The sequence below is a fragment of the Phodopus roborovskii genome, unplaced genomic scaffold, assembly GCF_943737965.1.
Source record: "Phodopus roborovskii unplaced genomic scaffold, PHOROB, whole genome shotgun sequence".
NCBI lineage: Eukaryota > Metazoa > Chordata > Mammalia > Rodentia > Cricetidae > Phodopus > Phodopus roborovskii.
Genome location: NW_026126511.1, coordinates 2,746,784 through 2,766,244, shown reverse-complemented (window position 1 = coordinate 2,766,244; position 19,461 = coordinate 2,746,784). Strand labels below are relative to the sequence as shown.

General features: G+C 49.3%; 1 protein-coding gene across 2 annotated transcripts in view; it reads left to right on the top strand.

Moving 5' to 3' along the window:
- Farp1 (FERM, ARH/RhoGEF and pleckstrin domain protein 1) overlaps positions 1-19,461 on the top strand; it is a 158,295-nt gene that overhangs the window by 119,328 nt on the left and 19,506 nt on the right. The window contains exons 13-15 of one of the 2 annotated variants that reach the window (XM_051195208.1): positions 8,966-9,123; positions 10,070-10,159; positions 10,839-10,972. In XM_051195208.1, coding sequence (XP_051051165.1) covers positions 8,966-9,123; positions 10,070-10,159; positions 10,839-10,972 — 382 coding nt within the window. Of the gene's footprint in view, positions 1-8,935; positions 9,124-10,069; positions 10,160-10,838; positions 10,973-19,461 lie in introns of both variants that reach the window. The other variant, XM_051195207.1, reaches the window with a different exon arrangement.

Here is a 19,461-nt window from a genome sequence, read left to right as displayed (position 1 = left end):
CTTTGTGCTAGAGGGTGAAGTTTTAACATGTTTTTGTATTCTGTCTGGTTTTAGGAAAAGCTACCATTTTGCGGTAGGAAAATTTAAGTCAGGTAGGAGTTGAGCAGAGTCGTTTGGTTGTTTTAATTGTGACAGTGGTTTGTTTAAAGGACTTCTCCTTATCTCTACTTATACAGGAGTCTCTAATGAAATGGGAATGAGTTGTGTCTGCCTTGTCATGTGATTATAACAGAAACCAGTACATATGATCCCTGAAGGCCGGGCATGGCCTTGCAGTTACAGAAAACGGTACATATGATCCCTGAAGGCCGGGCATGGCCTTGCAGTTACAGAAAACAGTACATATGGTCCCTGAAGGCCGGGCATGGCCTTGCAGTTATTTTGTTTTGCCTCAGTGTTTTGAAAGCTGTTGACGCATCCCTGCGTGCCCAGGTGTCTGTTGTGCATAGTGGAGTTTTTCTCTTCACTGGTTTTGTACCAGCCAAACCATATTTGTGAAGGTGACGGACAAACGAATTATTAGTGCCTAAAAAGAACTAGGGACAGGTTTGTCCCAAGGTCACATACCCCGTCACGCTGAGGATGGACAGTCACGTGTTGTCCTCACGGAAGCTTATCTTCCACTCGCAAAGATTCCAGAACACTAGTCAGAGAGTGCACACCTGCAGCGGGCCGAGTGTTGCTGGGTGGTGCACCCTCCTGGCTGCCCCTGTGCAAAGCTCAGAGAAGCCAGTACCCCTTCCCAGCCTCCCTGTGCTCTGACTATGGGGAGACCTCAGGCTCGAAGGCTTCCCCAAGCTTTATCAGTGGACTTACAGTGTGTAAAGTTGAACTAAGGTACGTGAAGCCAATGGCAGGGCTGGCTGTGAAGATACATAGGAGAGACTAGGAACAGGTGGTCATTCAGATGCCCAAAGGGTTTCCCGAGGCCTGTCGATCTCGTCAGGGAGCAGTAAGCACCGTACAGTTCTCGGGCCTGAATGAGGCACGTGGGCCTCCGGACCCTGTCTACTCACTACTGCTCTTAAAGGGAAAAAAAAGTATCTCAAGGCCAGGGATAAAAGACTGAGAAATGGATATTAAACCCTCCCAGCTACACTGGGGCCCCTCTACGTTACTATGTGCTGTAGGATTTTATTTTGAAGTATGTATAGACCCTTCTGTGGTTTCCCATGTTGATCCTTGTTAAGAGCAAACTAAAGAGGCAAGAAATTCCTTTAGCGTGAAGAAAGGCGTTTAATGAGTTCCAGAGCCCAGACTCAACTATCCCAGGCCCTGCAGCGGTCATCTGCATGCCATCAATGCTATTTTATTAGACCGGCATTTAATTAGAGGAAGTTTGTGGGCCAGATTCTTTCCTACATGTGCAATTCATATTCAGGAATTCCTCATACTGTTATCTCTTGTCTTGTGCTGCGTGGTCTGCACTTGGAAAGTGAGTTATGGCTATGATCTGTTCAGCAACACCTCTGAGGGTTTATACTAAGTAACGCTGGTGTGTTTGTTTGTTTGTTTGTTTTTTAAGCCAGTCCCGAATAACAAAAGTGTAGAGTCAGCCTCTCTGCTCCACTCTGAGTTTGAGGGGGTTGCCTTGAAGTCATCCTGATTGGGTGTCGTCAAGCCTTTTCTGAAGAAGGAATAAAATCCAGATAGGAAACGTTGTTAGCATGGGTAAAATGGTGGTAAGCGCTTAGGGGTTTGCTTTGTGCCTGTTCCGTGTAGACTGGCTGACCATGTGCTTGCTTTCTCCACTGAAAGGGGACTTTGGCATCTTGGTGACACCCCCCCTCCCCACGTTTGTGACAGGTGTAGCCCTCAGTGATGAGCCACTGAGTATAAGTTAACCGGTCAGGTGTGGTTTGCTTTCTGTGCCCCTGTCTTGATCGCTCCGCCTTTACTTGGGTTGGCTGGATTCCTCTCCTTACCCAGGGAAAGCTGTTTCCTGACCCTCTCCCGTGCATATACATCACTTCCTGTTCCTCCAGGGTTGGCCTTCATCGCCTTGCATGGCTCCAGTCTGTGTTGTTGCAAAGGAAATGCAAGGGTTTTCATAAACACCCTTGTAATTGAGCCTGTTGCTTTGAACTTTGAAGAACAGACTGTGGCTCCCCCTTTAGCCAAACCCACACAAACACGAGGAAAGGGCCTGATTGGTGGGCGCCAGCTTCTCTGAGCACTGACCAACTAAAGAAGCTTACTTTGGTGATCTTGAAGAGCTGGCTGGCACTACTCTTGTTAGACTGATTCGCCCCTTCCCGTGAGATCAGCTGAGACTTCGAACAGGGAGATGAGCTCACTGAAGACTTTGTTAACACAGAGTCCTGGATTCAGACCAGAATTAACACACCACTTAGTTTCAGTTTTCTTCTCGTTAAAGAGGTAATAATGAAAGAAAAGCATCTTTTTAAAAAATCCCACACTGATTCAGATGTGGAGCCAGTCTAGATCAAAGATCCACGTGGCCTGGTTGCCACCGATTGGACGGAAAGCCGTGTGGTTCTTCCTTTAGTAGCCTAGAGAGTTCTGGATGTCTCCTGGGAGCAAGGGTTGAAAGTGTGGGTTTGTGTGTGAGCTAGCTGTGTCAGGGACAGGGGTGGCGTAGGAGATAAAGGTCTTCATCAGATGGACAGCATAGCGTTCTCAGAGAGCCTTGGGAGAAACACCTGACCGCAAGCCAGGGAAGCGAATTCTCAGAGTAGCCTAGGCTTTCCTTTGTTCCTGATGGCCTCTCAGCGTAGCCTGGACATGGGCTCCCCTGTATCTCTGTGGCCCTCTGGTATTGGATGGCGACTTCTTGTAGAAAGCAGTGCCTTCCCCTGAGGGCCCTGGGTCAGGTTGGTTGCTCTGCAGTGGCTCCAGACGGCAGGGGACTTGAAGTGCAGCTGTTGACATGGGAATCTGATCTAGAGTGGTTGGGATGGGGTTTGAAAGGGTAACTCGGTGAAGCAAGGCTGGTGGAGTTTGGAGCCAGGAGGCGCTTGCAGAATGCCAAGCACTTGGACCAGGGCGCTTATGGAGTCAGGAGGTTTGGGGGGGAATGGGGCGGGGCATGAGGCTGACTCAGGACGGCTAGCTGGCTCTAAAGTAGGACCCGGTGGAGAGGTCATGTAGGAGCCTGTGGTGCAGTGCTGACCGCCTGTCACCGATGAGCGACACCACTCACGGCTTCCCCGACTGCAGTGCCCAGTTACTAAGGATGGCCAGCCACGCCCCCCAGAAGCAGCTAGAGTGGGTAAGGGGTCACCCCTCGCACCTCCCCCTGCCTTGGAAAATCGCTGCAAACCTAACTGCCCGACTCACACGCTTGACCCGTGTTTTTAACAGTTCCCTCCTGTTCTCTCTCAGTGTGCATTTAATCCTCGAGGTGATGACATGTTGTACTGAAGTTTCCTAATACACTGAATTAACTCTCAAGTAGAAAAGGCAGGGGACTTCGTCCTTGTTTTTGTCATTTGTGTAATAAACTTGCGAAAACATTCCTTCCAATGCCCCACTGTACCCAGCATGTGCCCACCTGGGAGAAAAAGCTTTGCTTTTAACATGCTGTCTTGATCTCGGAGCATGGAGCATGGCATACCTTCTGCCCCTTGCGTTGTTGGAGCGCTGTTTGATGTCCTTTCTTTAAAGCAACCCAAAGCCTTGCTTAAATACCAGTCTGTACCTGGAATGCCCGTTTCTTCTAGAACACAGCAATCCTGCTCACTCAGTGGTGTTGGCAGACAGAAACACTCCCTGGGTGCTGGGAGAAGGCGGACAGACTTGGCCTTTGCGGGCCCCTCTTCTCTCAAGGCCTTGTGCCTTGCAAGGTTGGCTGTGGGGGCGGGGTGGGGCGGGGCACACCCTTTGAAGAGAGCAGGATCACTCACTGTAAGGGGGAAACAGAGCGCATCTGTGGTAGCAGCTTGCACTGGGGGCTCACACAGCTGACCCACCAATCCCGTCATATCCTCAGTGGGAGTCGCTCGACGTGGATCGGCTTTGCTGGGAGGGAGTAGGGGGTGGACTGTGGAGGAAGCGTGGCCCTAGCCGGCTTCTCCAGGGGGCAGGCTCTGTCATTTCACTGGATGCCTGCTGTGGTCACACAGATGCGCTCTGCTTTCCCTCTGGCACGGTGGCATCGCCTCAGCAGGCGTGGGTTCCGGTCACCAGGAAACCCTCTGTTCTCCCTGATAACTGTGAGTTTGGTGACTAAGCAAGGAAGGCCAAGCTCGTGTAAATGGTTTGCATGGTATTAATGTCTCATGTTAATCTAAGCTCGAGAGCCTTTTAACCCTTGTGCTAACAGGCATCTTGCTGTAAAACAAAAACCTGTGATTGTTCTTTCCAACTGATGGCTGGGTCTTTGTCCTTCACACAAGATGGTAATTTTCCCATTGGGAGATTCCCAGACAGTACCACCATGTTCTCCAGGGCCCCTGCTGTCTTCACACAAAGCAGGATTCTCCTGTCTCTTGGCCCTACGAGTAGGAACAGCCTCTGCCTTCTCTGCCATCTGACCCTTACTTAGTCTCTCTCTCTCTCTCTCTCTCTCTCTCTCTCTCTCTCTCTCTCTCTCTCTCTCTGCATCACTGTGGCTTTTCTGAATGGCTTTGAAGTAGGAAGCAGATGCTTTAACTGCTTGTTCAGCTTTTTTAAAGGACACTGGGTCTGATCACACATGTCACTTACTCCTAAGGTTTCAATAAGAGGACACCATCTCTAACGCTGGTAAACTGACTTTTCCATGTGTCAGGTTCTGCCAGCAGTTGCCATACAGTCTGTTGGGCAGGGACCCTACTTCACCACAGTCCACCTCTGTCCGTGTGATGGCATGTGATGGCGATCTCCTGCAGTGGTTAGCTCTCAGGACAGATAGACCCCAGAGGGATCTCATCGCCTTCTGTCTTACTGAGAGACTGTGAGTTTGAAAAGAGGCCTGCATTTCTGCTCTTCCCTACATGTACTGCCGGGGAATACTCTGGTAACAAGAGAGGATCGTAGGATCTAGAAACTTGCAAAAGAAATAAATCTCTCTGAGGGAATAGTGAAAAAAAAAATTGAAAGTAGAAACTTGCGTGAGCCACACGTTCTCATTTCCAGTTTTTAACAATTAGTAGGTTTCTGTTTTTTTTTTTTTTTAATACTTCTCTTTTATAGGAAAAACACACAAAAACCCTATCAAGTTAAAAATTAGACTTAACTAACATCAATAAATTTACTGACCGGTTTACAAAAACAGAACAGGTTTAGAAGTGTTTGAAATACCATTTTTAATTACCTGAGAAACAGATTGGTCTTTTTGTTGTTTGTTTTTATTTTCTCCGAATTGGGTGAGTTTGTTTACAAGGCTTTGGCACAAGCTGGCGAGGTGGATGGTCAATAGGAAGCTGGTACCCAGTCCTCAGAGGGACAGGAGGCAAGGAGGCTGGCTCAGTTCCGAAGCCTCCAGTGCCCCCCCCAGACCACTTCATCTCCACTGACGACATCTGTCCTGAGACCCTTAACTCAGCCTACCATAGGCCAGGAAAGAATTATGAATGTATTCTAAATGGAAACGATAAATAAGGCTATAGAGACAGGCTGAGGCTGGGTGATACATTGAAATCCATAAATATAGCAGGGCTAATTTGAAGTCGCATAATTATTTGTGGGATGACAGACTGTTAAAGGAGATTTGAGAAGGCTGTGTGTCCTGAGGGAACTGGTGACTGGTGGCTGCGGGTCCGCTGGGGCCGCCAAGAACTCAGACCTCTTCTTGCAGATGAGTGGGAAAAGAAATCTTTGGGGAGAGGCAAGGGCCTGGGTGCCTAAGATAATGCAGGGCAACTTTTAGAAGTAAGGGAAAGGTGTTTTTGTTTTGTTCTTTTAAGCTCTTTGAAACTTTCAGAGGTTTACTGAGTAGCTGATCTTTTCCCTAACATAATTATACTTCTTCCCACGTATTGCCTTAATATCTAGGTGCTTCCTTGGAGGGTCCTGTAGAATTATTTGCCTATAGCTCCCTGATAAATGTACTTTATGTCCTTTTTTTTTTTTTTTTTTTTTTTTTTTTTTTTGGTCAGGGAAAAGTCGCACGCACGCACGCATGCCCAGTCGTCAGTTATTCCCCTGGGCAAGGGTGAAGGTGGTTGTTGTGCTTTCTTTGCACATACTACCCAGAGCTGTGCCTTCAAAACAGAGCACAGGCTGAGCAAGAAGTATTATTCTTCCCCCGGGGGAACACCGACAACTTCATCAAAAAACCACTTCTGTCATGACATTAAGTCTATAACCTTGAACCCTGGCTTACTTCAGACACATTCTTCATACCTGCCAACCTGGGCCCCAGTTTGCACAGAGGGTTGTCAACATCCTGTCCCAAAATCAAAAGGGGGATTTCAGTTAATCACCAAGCTGCCGTATTCTACTAAGGGTTCTTGTCAGCGTGTTTAATTGATTGCTGAGCGGTAAATGGTGACTTCTTTGGGCACTGTGTCATCTGTAAAGTTTCAGAGCCTCTGGTAGTCTCTGCAGGAGAGAAGAGGATCTCCATAGGTGGTATCCTGGAAGTCGGACTTCAGGAACGTGGGCCTTAGCCTTGCTGGTGTTTCTCATCTTGGTCTGACAGTTTTTTATACCCAGCACTCTTGCTTCATGAGGGGACCCAAGAGCCTCTTGGGAAAAGGAAATTAATTACCCCAATTTTGTTTTGTTACTCACTGTGTGCATATCGCACCTATAAAACAGGTGTTAAGACACGGTTAAGCCGGCCTGAGCACTGGCCAACTTTATCTATAGCTTGGGTGACCAGAGCATTCATGTCCAGCCTTCTATCATCCTATCCAGTGGGAATTCTTCCAGATCTAACCAACTGTCTTCTTTAAAAGGTGTCGAGTCATCCATCACCTCTCTAGGAACCAACCGGTCTGTTGCCTTATGCTTCCAGCCTGCCCAGTCAGCTAAATGCAAGCATTTCCCTGGGGGAGGTCATCCAGGGAGCACGTCTCTCACCCCTGGAGGGCGGGGTCAGACAAGGGCTGGACTCTTACCTGTGGAGGGGGAATGTGTTTCTCTCTGAATGTGTGGCAGCCTGCTCTCTCTCGCTGGAAGCCGCTCACCCCTGCTGGCTAACCGTCTCCTCACAGCCTGCCACACTCGAAGCTAGCTTTCTAACAGCTCTTTATCCTTGGCTCCCACTCAGTAAGGTGAAGGCCTTTTCTGTGCTCCTCTCTGCCACCCAAGCCCAGCATGCTGTCACCTGATCTCGTGAGAGCTGACCGGTAAGCCCCGCATTGAGCCGGGTCATTGGTGGACAAAGTCAAAGACTCTAACTCAGCAACTCACAATGCATGGAATTTTCACTTCCCTAACTTCTATTGTAGTGTAACATTTTCTGTGATTGTTCTCTTTAAGAGAACAGTGTAGTATCTTGAAACAATTGCAACCCCGGTGTGTCACTGTTTCTGTTTAACAAGTTTCATTCTTTCCTAATCATTGTATCCAGTTATGCACTAGTGTCAATAAAATTGACATTTGTGAAGCGATTTCTGGCCTTTTTCTCCTGGATTTATGGGATCTGGTGGTGTGTGGGGTGACGGGTCTCTGTGTGACACCAGGACTTCATTTCACTGAGATTTATTCCAATGTGAGGATGTCTTTTTTTTTTTCAAAATTCATCCTGGGAGCCCTCATCTTCTCCAAACTTACTTTCCAAGGATCGCTACTGGCCAACTGTTGGTAGGCATGACAGATACTTTCTGTTGTTTCCTGGGTGTAATGGCTCTTCACCCCTGTGTGGGTGATGCCACTCACAGGGTGTCCTGGAAGCAGGGGGCATGCAGTGATTGCCTCAGGAGTTGTGGCTGATGGGACCAAAATCGCCATTGGCCTGCATTAGCTCCAGTCTAGGCCGCTATATCTTAAAATACGTATGAACAACTAAAGAGGGAGAAAGTAGGCGTCAGAGCATGAGGACATGTCCGGAAACCCGTGTCACCCGTCCTGTGGAGATCCTCTGACAAGCAGTAGGTAACAAGGAGCAATGGACCAGAACAGAAAGTTGGGAGGCACTGCCTTCACTTTTTGGAGTTTTTTTTTTTTTTTTTTGTCATCAGAACTGCTCGCCTGATGCTCAGTCTGCACTACAAGTATCTTAGGTCTAAGCACACAATGTACACCTCATGTAGCCTCCAAGGGTTGAGACACAGATAGTTGCAAAATGCTACCAGCAGAGTGCCTGTGTATAACATCTCCTGCGGCTGACTATAGGAGGTAACCTACCTTTTCCTGTTGTTTAACCTAACCTCCTTTCTAGAGGACTAACTTACGACCTGTCACTTCTGATTCACAAAGGGGAACTGTGCTAATGTGATCTCCAGCTTGCGTCTTTAAGTGACCACCGTTGTGTGTAATGCTAGTGTTTGTGTTCCAAACAGTAGCAGACATGGAGTTGGCGTCACCAGGTACACTGAGCTTGTTTCTGTTCTCTGTAGAGTGCGGGATTAGCTGCTTGACCTCTGTTAGCTGTGACCCATTGTCACAAGATGTGGCCCTGTCCTGAGTACACCAGCTGTTTAGATGCCTGTTAGTTTAGTTCTAACCACTCCTCTCTGTCTCATCGTGACGTAGATACCATGACTTCCTGGAGTAGTTCTTAGACGCAGAGGCGGTAGTTATGAGATAAAAGTAGGATTGTGCTATGCTGTTATGCTCCCTTAACTGTGATCCGTGCAGAGGTCTCTGTCTTACCTTTAATTACGTAACTGGGGCTGCATTGGGTGAGGTAGACTCTTGATACCCCTCCTCTCAAGGCAGCCACAGTGTAGAGGGTGGGAAACTTAGAAAGCAATGCATTATGTTTGCCGTGTAGTAGCCATGTCCTAAAGATTTACACATGTGATGGTTGGGAAGAGCCCTCCGATCCCAGAAGGAATTACTTTTTTTTTTTTTTCTTTTAAAACTTCTCATCCCCAAACAGGCTCCCTGACTGGTAGCCCTCACCTTTCAGAACTGTCCATCAACTCGCAGGGTGGAGTTGCCCCAGCCAACGTGACCTTGTCTCCCAACCTGAGTCCCGACAACAAGCAGGCCTCCCCCTTGGTCAGCCCGCTCCTGAATGACCAAGCCTGCCCGAGGACTGACGATGAAGAGGAGGGCCGGCGAAAGGTGCAGATCCTCGGGGAAGGGGAGTGTGGTAAAATAAGCACAGCATAAAACATGCCAGCTTTAAATGTGCAGCTGCCAGGGGATGATCAGGACTCGGGTTCCGTTGCCTTTTCACGGTCCCCAACGAAACCTCTGTCCTGTGGACTACTAACTCCCCATTCCTTGACAACCCACCCAGCCTGCTTACGGTGTTTTTGACTGGCTTCGTCCGCCTGGTGCCATGCCCTCGGGGTCCATTCCTGTTACCCGTGTTGTGGCAAAGGTCAGGACGCCTCCTCCCGCGTGCTGTATCCACCGTATAGATGGGCTGCGTGTTGTTCATTCACTCGTCACACCTGTCAGTCCTACAGCCTCCTCTCTTGTTGTTTTGAACAACACTACCGTGAACGTGAATGTCCACAAACCTGCTGAGGTTCCGTTTTACTTACTGCATAAGGAAAAAGCAAGACACTAATGGCGGCCCACTTTGGGTTTCGAATGCCAGTCTGGCTCCCACACTCCAGGGCTGGGACACGCTGCTGTCACCGTCTCCTTGGGATCCAGCCACTGATGGTAAACACCATCCTGTAAGATCTCAAGAAACCAGCTCTGCCAGCCCATGGCACAGGCCTCAAGATGCTGGTTTCTTGTGGCTGAGTTTCCCTGAAGGTTGTGTAACTATTGCCTAATTAGAATGCTCTGGCTGATGGTGATATTTCTATATCAGAAGTCAGTCTTGTAGCCTGTTTCTTCTAATGCTTGCATGTACATGCGGCGCGCGCGCACACACACACACACACACACACACACCATGGAAATAAGCTTATTTTAGATTTGATGCTAGCTAACAAAGGCCTTACCCATTAGTTACCTACTTGTGAATCACACTGTCTTTTGATCAGGACATTCTTAGGGACTTCCAGACAGACTTGACTGCTGCTGTCTTGTTCTTTCCTGGATTTTACAGAGATTCCCAACTGACAAGGCCTACTTCATCGCCAAGGAGGTTTCCACCACGGAGCGAACATACCTGAAGGATCTTGAGGTCATTACTTCGGTACGTGCAGCTTATCCTCTGATTCAGTTAAACTGGGGTTGCTTAAACGTTAGGCTCCCTGGCCAACTGCAAGGATTATAGATCCTGATCGTAGGTTATGGCATTAGTGTCAGTTGTATGTGTAATCTGGAACATTCCTGAGGGAATTCCAAAGGGAAGACATTTCCTGAAGCGGAGAAAGTGTGAAGTAAGCAGTCTACTGTCTGTGGACACTGACCCAGAACATGCTGCGTTTTGCTCATCATCGGATGTAACTGGTTGTGTTTGCTTGAGGTAACTCGTGGCTGTCTCTGTAGTGAGTGCCTTTGACTGCTGTGGTCTGGCCCTATTCAGTCAGAGCAAAGCTGAGGGCTTCTGGGGTTTGGGGATTTCTGTGATTTTGAGAAAGAATATAGGCAGGAAAGAGGGATACCCACGCTGTTGGGATGAGGTTTGTGACCCAGTTCTCACTCATATCAATGACCTACGATCCCAAACTCAGGATTCCTAGTAAACTGGCCTGGGTGAAATCCGCCCCGGCTTGAACACGCCGTGGTAGGCATTTGAGAGGCAGGGGAGGGGAAGGCCTCCGCCTGTAACAGGCCTGAGATGCTCAGATGCCCTGGAGAGGTGCATGGCCTCCTGCTCCCCACCGTCCATCCATCTTCACACGTCTGAGTTGTGCCCTCTTCCTTCCCAGTGGTTTCAGAGCACGGTCAGCAAAGACGACTCCATGCCCGAAGCCTTGAAAAGTCTCATCTTCCCAAATTTTGAACCTTTGCACAAGTTTCATACCAATTTTCTCAAGGAAATCGAGCAACGACTTGCCCTGTGGTGAGTACGGTCCCGCCTGCTTCCATGTTTTATTTCACTTTGTCCTATGTACAAGGCAGAGATGAAAAGCAAACCGGCCTGAGGCAAGCCGTGCTTAAGATATTTTCCAATGGGATAACAAAGCAACAAAAAAGATTGCAATGAAATGCCACGTGTTTGGGTTTAATCTATGCCTTTGATTGAGAACTCTCCAAAATGCACTTTCTTATTCTATTGAAGTAAAAGTGCTCGCTTTTAGGAGACAGACTGTAGGATGGTAGAGGGACATGAAGAATTTTTGAGGTGACATTTAACCGTTGCTTTATAGTTATTGTGAAATGACATATATGTTGTTTGTGTACATACACATACAAAACGCTATACTGCATTTAACTGTTTAAAGAGTACTTTGAAAATACAAAGGCTATGCAACACACACACACATATGGAAGGTTTACCTCATAAGGATATAAGTATTTTTGTTTAGTTATTATTGTATATATGTGTGTTACCTGTGGGTAAGCATGCCACAATGTGCATGGGGAGTTGTATATGTGCATGTTGTCTGTGGATAGACGTGTGTGTTGTCTGTGGATAGACGTGTGTGTTGTCTGTGGATAGACGTGTGTGTTGTCTGTGGATAGACGTGTGTGTTGTCTGTGGATAGACGTGTGTGTGTTGTCTGTGGATAGACGTGTGTGTGTTGTCTGTGGATAGACGTGTGTGTGTTGTCTGTGGATAAACGTGTGTGTGTGTTGTCTGTGGATAGACGTGTGTGTGTTGTCTGTGGATAGACATTGCCACAGTGTTCATGGGGAGTCGGAGCAGTTGCTTCTCTTTTTCTTTACCTGTGTGTGTGGGTTCTAGAGTTGAAACTCGGGCACCAGACACGGGAAAAGCACCTTTATCCACTGAGCCAACTTAACAGTACAGGATATATATTTTTTTAGGTATTTGTGTGTGTGCTCAGGCACGTGCCTGTATAAGTGTGTGTGCATGTCTGTGTGCAGGGCACTCGCCTGTGAGTAGGTGGGGACCACTGGCAGCTGCAGGCCAGTGAGACACACCCTGGCGTCTCATGGGCGCTGGGATCTGCACTCCAGTCCGCATAGCTGAACAGCAAGTACTCTTAACTGCTGACCCATCTCTCCAGCCCCATAAGGATATGTTTTAATATTATGACATGAGCAAAGGCATCCATCATAGAACTAAAACACTAGGGTGACCTGTGTGTGTGTGTGTGTGTGCACACCTGCATCTGTACCTCTAACTGGAATTTTTTTGTATGCGGTAGAATGTAAAACCTGACACAGCTTTACCTAAACTAGAGCCTTCTGTAGGAAAATTTTATGGGACTTATTAAGGATGTCACGTGCAGGCTCACACATGAGGGGGTTGATTGTCTGCCAAACAAGCATTTGAAAACGCAGGAGAACCAGCAAAGGACGGCTCCTTCCACAGCTGTTGTGGTCTCGGCCCTCCTGGTTTCCGACCGGAAGTGGTGAGGAGGGGGGCATTTAGAGACCCCCCCCAAGGGTCCTGAAGGAGCCTGCCCTGAGACTCTTACCTCTCGGGGTCCTTGACTGAGGCCTTCGAATATCACATCAGTAGAAAAGCAGAGCCCCACGCCCGCTTCGTGAGGCCAGTGTGCGGGGCCAGCCTGAGTTCTCTGACCTAAGTGGCGCCTGTCTTTGTAGGATGGTATAAAGTGCCCTTGCCTTGAGAGGGAGGTGTCAGGCTTTACCTCATAAGGATATAAGTATTTTTGTTTAGTTATTATTGTATATATGTGTGTTACCTGTGGGTAAGCATGCCACAATGTGCATGGGGAATTGTATATGTGCGTGTTGTCTATGGATAGACATGTGTGTTGTCTGTGGGGGAGGGCAGATTGCAGTCAGAATGAACATGTAAGAGAACCAAGTTGGCCTTGCTGAGGATGAGGTAAATAGACTCCACTTCAGCAGCAGCTGAGTGTGGAAAAATCAAAACGAGACACTCCCGAGCTTCACCTGGCACGTTTGTGTTTCTCACTCTACGAAGGCAGACAGGTAGGCATCCGGGAAGGGTGGTGGCTCAGGCCTGTCATCCCAGCACTCATCAGGCAGAGGCAGGAGGATTGCTGACAGCCTGAAGCCAAAGTATTCCACCCGAGGCTCGCAAGTGAAATGAAGTAGTGAGGTTGTTTCCCATTGAGAAGGAAACGACCTCGAGAATACGGGGCCAAACACGGGGCATACATTTCTAGTACCTGCGGGCCAGCCCTGGTGAGTGTGTGCTCTGTGCCAGAGAGCAGAGTTGACTCAGGGCAGTGAGGTTCCTAGAAAGCCCTGCAGAACTCCTTGGTGGCTCACGCTGGCACTTTCCAGCAGAGGGCGCCTGTCCAGTTTCCCGAAAGTAGTTGTCCATGGTGCAAACTCCATCACTGACCCTACTTCAAGACCACGGGGGGGGGGGGGGGGGGTGAAAAAACGAAGATTGCTGGGCTCCCATCAGCCCTGATTTGTGTGAACTCTGGGGGTGAGATCTGTCTTTGTCAAGTACTTCTTGGAGTCACTGTGATGAATATATTTGGGAAACAGTTGACACCCGTACCCAGTACCTCTGGCAGATACGAATCTGGGATTCTTTGTATTTCAGAGAGGATTGAATTATATTTCTTTATTCAGTCTACAAGCGTGACAAAATGCATGACTGACTGAATGACTGAATGCTATGGATTTGTTCATTAAAGTATTGGAAAGGCTCCATGGAGCTCTGGCGGGCGGGGCCTGTGGGAGGTTAAGTCATTGGGTACAGGAAGATTGGGAAGGGGTTGTCCCCAGAAGCTTCCCGGCTCGAGGCGTTAGAACAGACATTCACACCATTGTTACCACCTTCCTACCCAAGGCATGAGGCTACTTGGACTGTTCCGTAAACCTTTTCTTTGCCTCGGGTATTCTGTGGTAGGAGCTGGAAGCTGACTGATGTAATCCCTGACTAGGGTGCGTATCGGGCTCTGCTCACTCATGGCACTGAGCCAACGGGGGATACGATGTCCTAGGGAGGCAAGGAGGTTTGCTGCCAGCTTGGCTTTCGGAGGGCATGTAAGACGATAATGCGTGCATGAAGCAGTCACCGTAGGTTGAATACCGTCAAGGGAAAGAATGGGTCGAAGGAAGAAACGTGCACGGTTATTGACAGGGAGCAGAAGGGAGAGAGGTGTTTAGGCAGAGGTTTATACTGGGAGACACAGGGTGGCTCATGTCAGTTCACATAGTTAAACAAATCTGGGGACCAGGGAAACGACTCTGTTGTAAAAACTTTGCTAGCACATGAGAAGAGGCCCTGAGTTCAATCCCTGGCGTTGCAGAAGCTCTTAGGCATCCGGTTGTCCGTGGTGGAGCTGTCCCTGCCCACCTGTGAACTGTGACTCTCATACGACTTTCATACGTGGGGAGATCTAGTGTTTGTAATGGGCCCCATGTACCGAGCCCCACACAGGAAGAGGAAGGCTGGCATTTTACATGTTGTTCTGTGTATATATGTGTGACATGTGTGTGTGTTGCTGCCATGTGTATGCATGAACGTCAAAGGACAAGGCTTGAGAGTTGGTTCTTGCCCTCCATCTGTTGCGACACTGTCTCTCTCTGTTTCTGTTGTATTGCACACTCGATACTAACTGTCCCACACACTTCTGCCTCCACCATCTACCCATGTAAGGAGCCTACATCTGGCAGTTTTTTTAACATGGGTCCCAGGGATTGAACTTGGGTCTTTCAGGCTTGGCAGCTACCGACCTCACCCACTGAGCCATCTCCTGGACCCAAACGAAACCTTCTAAAAAGTTAGCTGAATTTGGGATACTTTTAGATTTGCTGCATGACAGATTCCCCACACAAACCTCACTCTTCCCATTGCTGGAGATTATTTCCGGCCTGGCCCCACCGCCGATTAGCCCCAAATAAACACAGAGACTTATAATAAGTCCTAAACTGTTGGCCAGTGGCTAGGGCTTCTTACTGTCTAGCTCTGTCTTAAATATTAACACATTTCTATTAATCTATGTATTACCATGAGGCTGTTACCCCTTCGGCAGCATGGCGTCTCTTCTCGGGGCTTTCTCTCTTCTTCCTCTCCCCAGAATCCTCCTTGCCTGGCTCCTGGCCAATCAGTGTTTTATTCATCAACCAATAAGAGAAACATACACAGAAGGACATCTCCATCGCTTTCCCCTGAGCATTTGTTACGTTCCCGTGGGTCAAATGAACAAAGCAATGCTAGCCTGTTGCCGGTGTGGAACTCTAGATTTTATTCCTTGCTATTTTCTAGGTTTGGGATTTGTGGTTTGGTTTTGGCTTCTCCTGGAACTCGCTGCGTACATCAGGCCATCCGGCCTGGAACTCACAGAGATCCCCCTGCCTCTTCCTCCAGAGCTCTGGGATTAAAGCACATGCCGTCACATCCCGGGCTGTTCAAAGAAAGGAATCTAGAGTTTTCCCTGCATCAGAGTCCCTCAGGGTTGGTGCGTGTGTGGTGGCCCACCACCCTAGATTGGTGCATTCGTGGTAACCATGATGTTCCCCTTGGCAGGCCTCCGGGAGAATGCAGGCCTTAGTGTGCTTTGCCAATGGTGGGAAAATTCAGGGCGGATCTCATCAGGAAATGTTCTGGAATGTTTAGGCCACCCCCAGTTTGACAACACCCTGTCCCTCTCCAAAAGTCACTCTGCCATGCAAACACACCTGAGCAGAAGGGGCAGGCCCAAGGCCAAAGCCAACTCACACCTTCCTCCAAAGTGGCAACGAGTTTGTCGAGTTGTGAAAAGTAGCTGAAATGTGTTTTTCTTTTTGAAAGTAGGGGGTTGTTTGCTCAGCTGTTTAAACACACTCAGAGAAAGCCACTTAGATTCAGCCTGGCGATGGGTGGACATTCCATGCCACTTTGAAATCTCATGTTTCAGTGTGGGCAGGGTGTAGAGCTTGGGTCCTGTCGTGTGGGCAGGGTGCAGAGCACTGTCCCTTTCTCTGCTCCTGACTGTGGATGTGACAGGGTGTTTCCAATCCTTGCTTTGACTTCCCCACAGGGACGGACTGGGATTGTGAGTCAGATCAACCCTTCTTCTCCCTTAGAGTTGCCTGTGGGAATGTTTTAGCGCTGCGATGGCAAGTACAGCATTGGGGTGTGTTGGAGGAGGCCCCTTCTCTCCTGTTTCAGTGGGGTGAGGGTGGCTCTCGGGAGATAAGAGGAGCAAACAAACCTTTCCACACCTTCCTCTGGTGTCCCTGGAAGGAAGCTGGCCAGCATCCCATGTGACATAGTTCCTGAGGTGACAGCTTTGATGTTAGGCTTCATTTCTTTCTCCCGTCTGTGGTTGAATGTGAGGCCCTCATGGGACAGCCTGCCCTGGGCTGGCCAGTTCCTGTCCTCCTTTACAGCACACCCGTAAGCAGATATCTGCCCTTCAGGCCTTTGGATGGAGACATGCGCGTGCACACGCACACACATGCACACGCACACATGCACACACACACGCACGCACACACACCTCCTCTTGCTCTCTCTTAACTCCAAAGCTGCTACTTTTCTCACCCTCTCTCAAAATAAGCGAGTGTCCCCTCGTGGTCAATGCTGAGTGATTTAGCTGGGTCTGAACACGCACATCCATGTGCCTGTCCTGTGCATACTTGGACATGCGTGCACACACATGCTCCTGCCTCCTCCAACTCTCCGACAGCCATTTTCTGACTTACCCCTAAGGAGAAGGTCTTATGTCTATGTTTACTTTGTCCGGTACCCAAGACCAAGATAGCAGTGTTAAAAGGACAAACAAATGAAGACATGTACATATGTGTCACCTCACGCCCGCAGCAGTGCGGAGCCATTTAAATACTGGATTATATTCAGCTTCTCAGTACCACAAGACATTCCTTTGAATGCCATGGATTTAGTTAGCTTTTTAGAGTGTGCGTGTGTGTGTGTGCGTGCACGCATGTGTGCTCTCAGATGCCCATGTCACAGTGCATGGGTGGAGGTCTCAGCACAGCCTTCTGGAGTTGGTTATGCTCTTCCGTGTGTGGGCCCCCGTATACTTGGAAGCTGGCACCTTTACTCTGTGACCCGTCTTGCCAGCCTGGGCGCCATCAGTCTAAAGGATGAGGGCGGCAGCTTGTCCCTCACAGACAAAAGAGTGTGCCACTGAACATGGGCAGCATGGTAAATGCACGTGAACCGAGTTCTCCCGAGAGTGACCTCATTAATGGTTGTAAGTTGTTTCTGGTACGTGTCAATCGCCCCAGGACTGCCCTCCATAAATGGGACCTGGCAAATGCTAGCAGGCGGCGTTTTTAAACTTCTCAGTCATATTCAGGTGCAGCTCATGTCACTGACAGCTACTGGCTATCAGTATTTGTGGGCTACTGCTCCTGTACATCGTGCCAGCCTGCAGTTAGCAGCACTCACCAAAATGAAAACCATTGCCACGCCAACTCTGCGATCAATCTCTCACACTAGGTTGGCACATCTGGTCTACCACCTGTTGTTTCTAATAAAGTTTTATTGATGGCACAGTGGCGTGCTCATCATCGCCTATGCCGGTGAGCAATGCGGAGCTGAGTCACTCCAACAAGCAGCAGATGGCCACCGAGCTAATGTATTTACCTTCTGGGCCTTCGTGTTACAAAATAAATTTAAAAAGCTCCCCTTCTAATTTAAACTCCCCACCCCACCACACACACACACACACACACACACACACACACACACACGTGAGTATTGCTACTGATTAGTCAGAATGGAGCCAGAGGGCTCAGCCCTTTAGCTGGCCACCCATACAGCTCTTGTGTGACAGCCAGACCCTGTACCCGTCACTGATTGGACCCCATGCCCTCTGCCACCGCAGAACAGGGTCTTATACCCGCAGGGGACAGGGACACCATCTACCTGCCTGGCACTGCCCATTTCATCAGAGAAGCTTCCAGTGTGTGTTACCCTGCCTGTACAGCAAGCCCAGAGAGCACAGCCCCAGGACCCACCTCCCCACTGTTCCGGGACCCTCCTGTGCCCCGTCCTCTTTGGAGGTTGAGAGCAGAAGCTGATAGAAGCTGGCCCTGCAGTGACATACTTGCCCCGACAAGGCTGTACCACCTGACCCTCCCAGACATGGCCACCAGCTGAGATCAGTGCTGTGGAGGAGGGTTCTCATTCACATCACCACGGTGACCCCTTCCCCACCCCACCCCCCCGGCTCTGGCCCGTTCCCCACCCACAGCAGCCACCCTTCCGGTTTGCTCTCACACACACGTGCGCACATGTATGTACCTAGTTCTCACGGCACGCAGTATTTGAACCTCCCCTAGTTAACTCCCACCGCAAAGTCTAGTGCCCGTGTGACGGGGAGCATCCGTAGTCTTTGTCTCTCTGGCCAGGCTTACTTTGCTTGACATTGTCCCCGGCTCTGTTCATCTTACGAAGGACACCACGGCATTCATCTCTCCAGCAGGATGGGATTCTCTGCCCCCACACTGACTTCCTTCAGGCCCTGAGGCAGGCAGGCAGGCAGGCAGGCAGGCATTGAGTCTCTAACAAATGTGGCCTGTTAACCCCATGCGAGCCCCACGGAAGTTCCTGTTTTGTTGGCCACTTGCATTCTGTCTTAGAAACTTCCAAGGAATGTTCTTCACTTCTGTGGTCTTTACTTCCCTGGTGTCTGAGCATTTCCTGAACAGTATTTATTCATGCAGTAAGGTCACATGACAGAGGTGCCTTGGGCCCTGTCAGTCAGGTGACTGGTGTCTGCTGAGCCACCGTCCGTCCCCCACCCCCACCCCACCCACCGTGAGGCTCCTTCCTTGGTATCTCTGGGTTTTTATTTTACTCTTTACATCTGAGGAGAAAGGTGGCTGTACACTCCACCGGTGGTGGGTGTCAGTGTCGTGAACGGAAAGTTCCCCACATTCTGGCTACTGCCTGTGGCCTTTGTCACGCCTTCTCTACAGGAACACTGCAAATAGCTGCTGCTGCTGCTGCTGCGTCCTCAGGACTGTGGGAATGAGATGCAAGGACAGGTTTCTGAGCCCAGGAGTGTCCGGCTGCTTTGGTGTCTTTGCTTGCAGCAGCTTTAGGCCCTCCCTGCCCTGGGAGGGATCGAGGGGAGCCATCTCATGTCTACTCATTGTGAGAACTGCTCTGATACCTGCACACTGAGCATGACTAGAATAGACCCTGTCTGTTGTCTGTGCTGCCATTACCGTTCAGGGCAAAGACTCCAGGCATCAGGTTGCAGCTTTCTTCCAGGTTATATGGTGGTGGGGGGGGTGGCTTAGGGTTTGGGGAGTGGGGGAATGTTTCTGCACACCATGCCTGAGATGGGAGCTATGTGTTGGCCATATTACCTTTGAAGACAAGTCTTGCACTCAGGATGACCTGAGTTCAAATCTTAGCAGTACCCCTCTTGTCCTGTTCCTGTGGTCTCGGGCACTTTCTAATACTGACCTCTTTATTTGCGATAGTGATGGAGATGCCGATGTCTT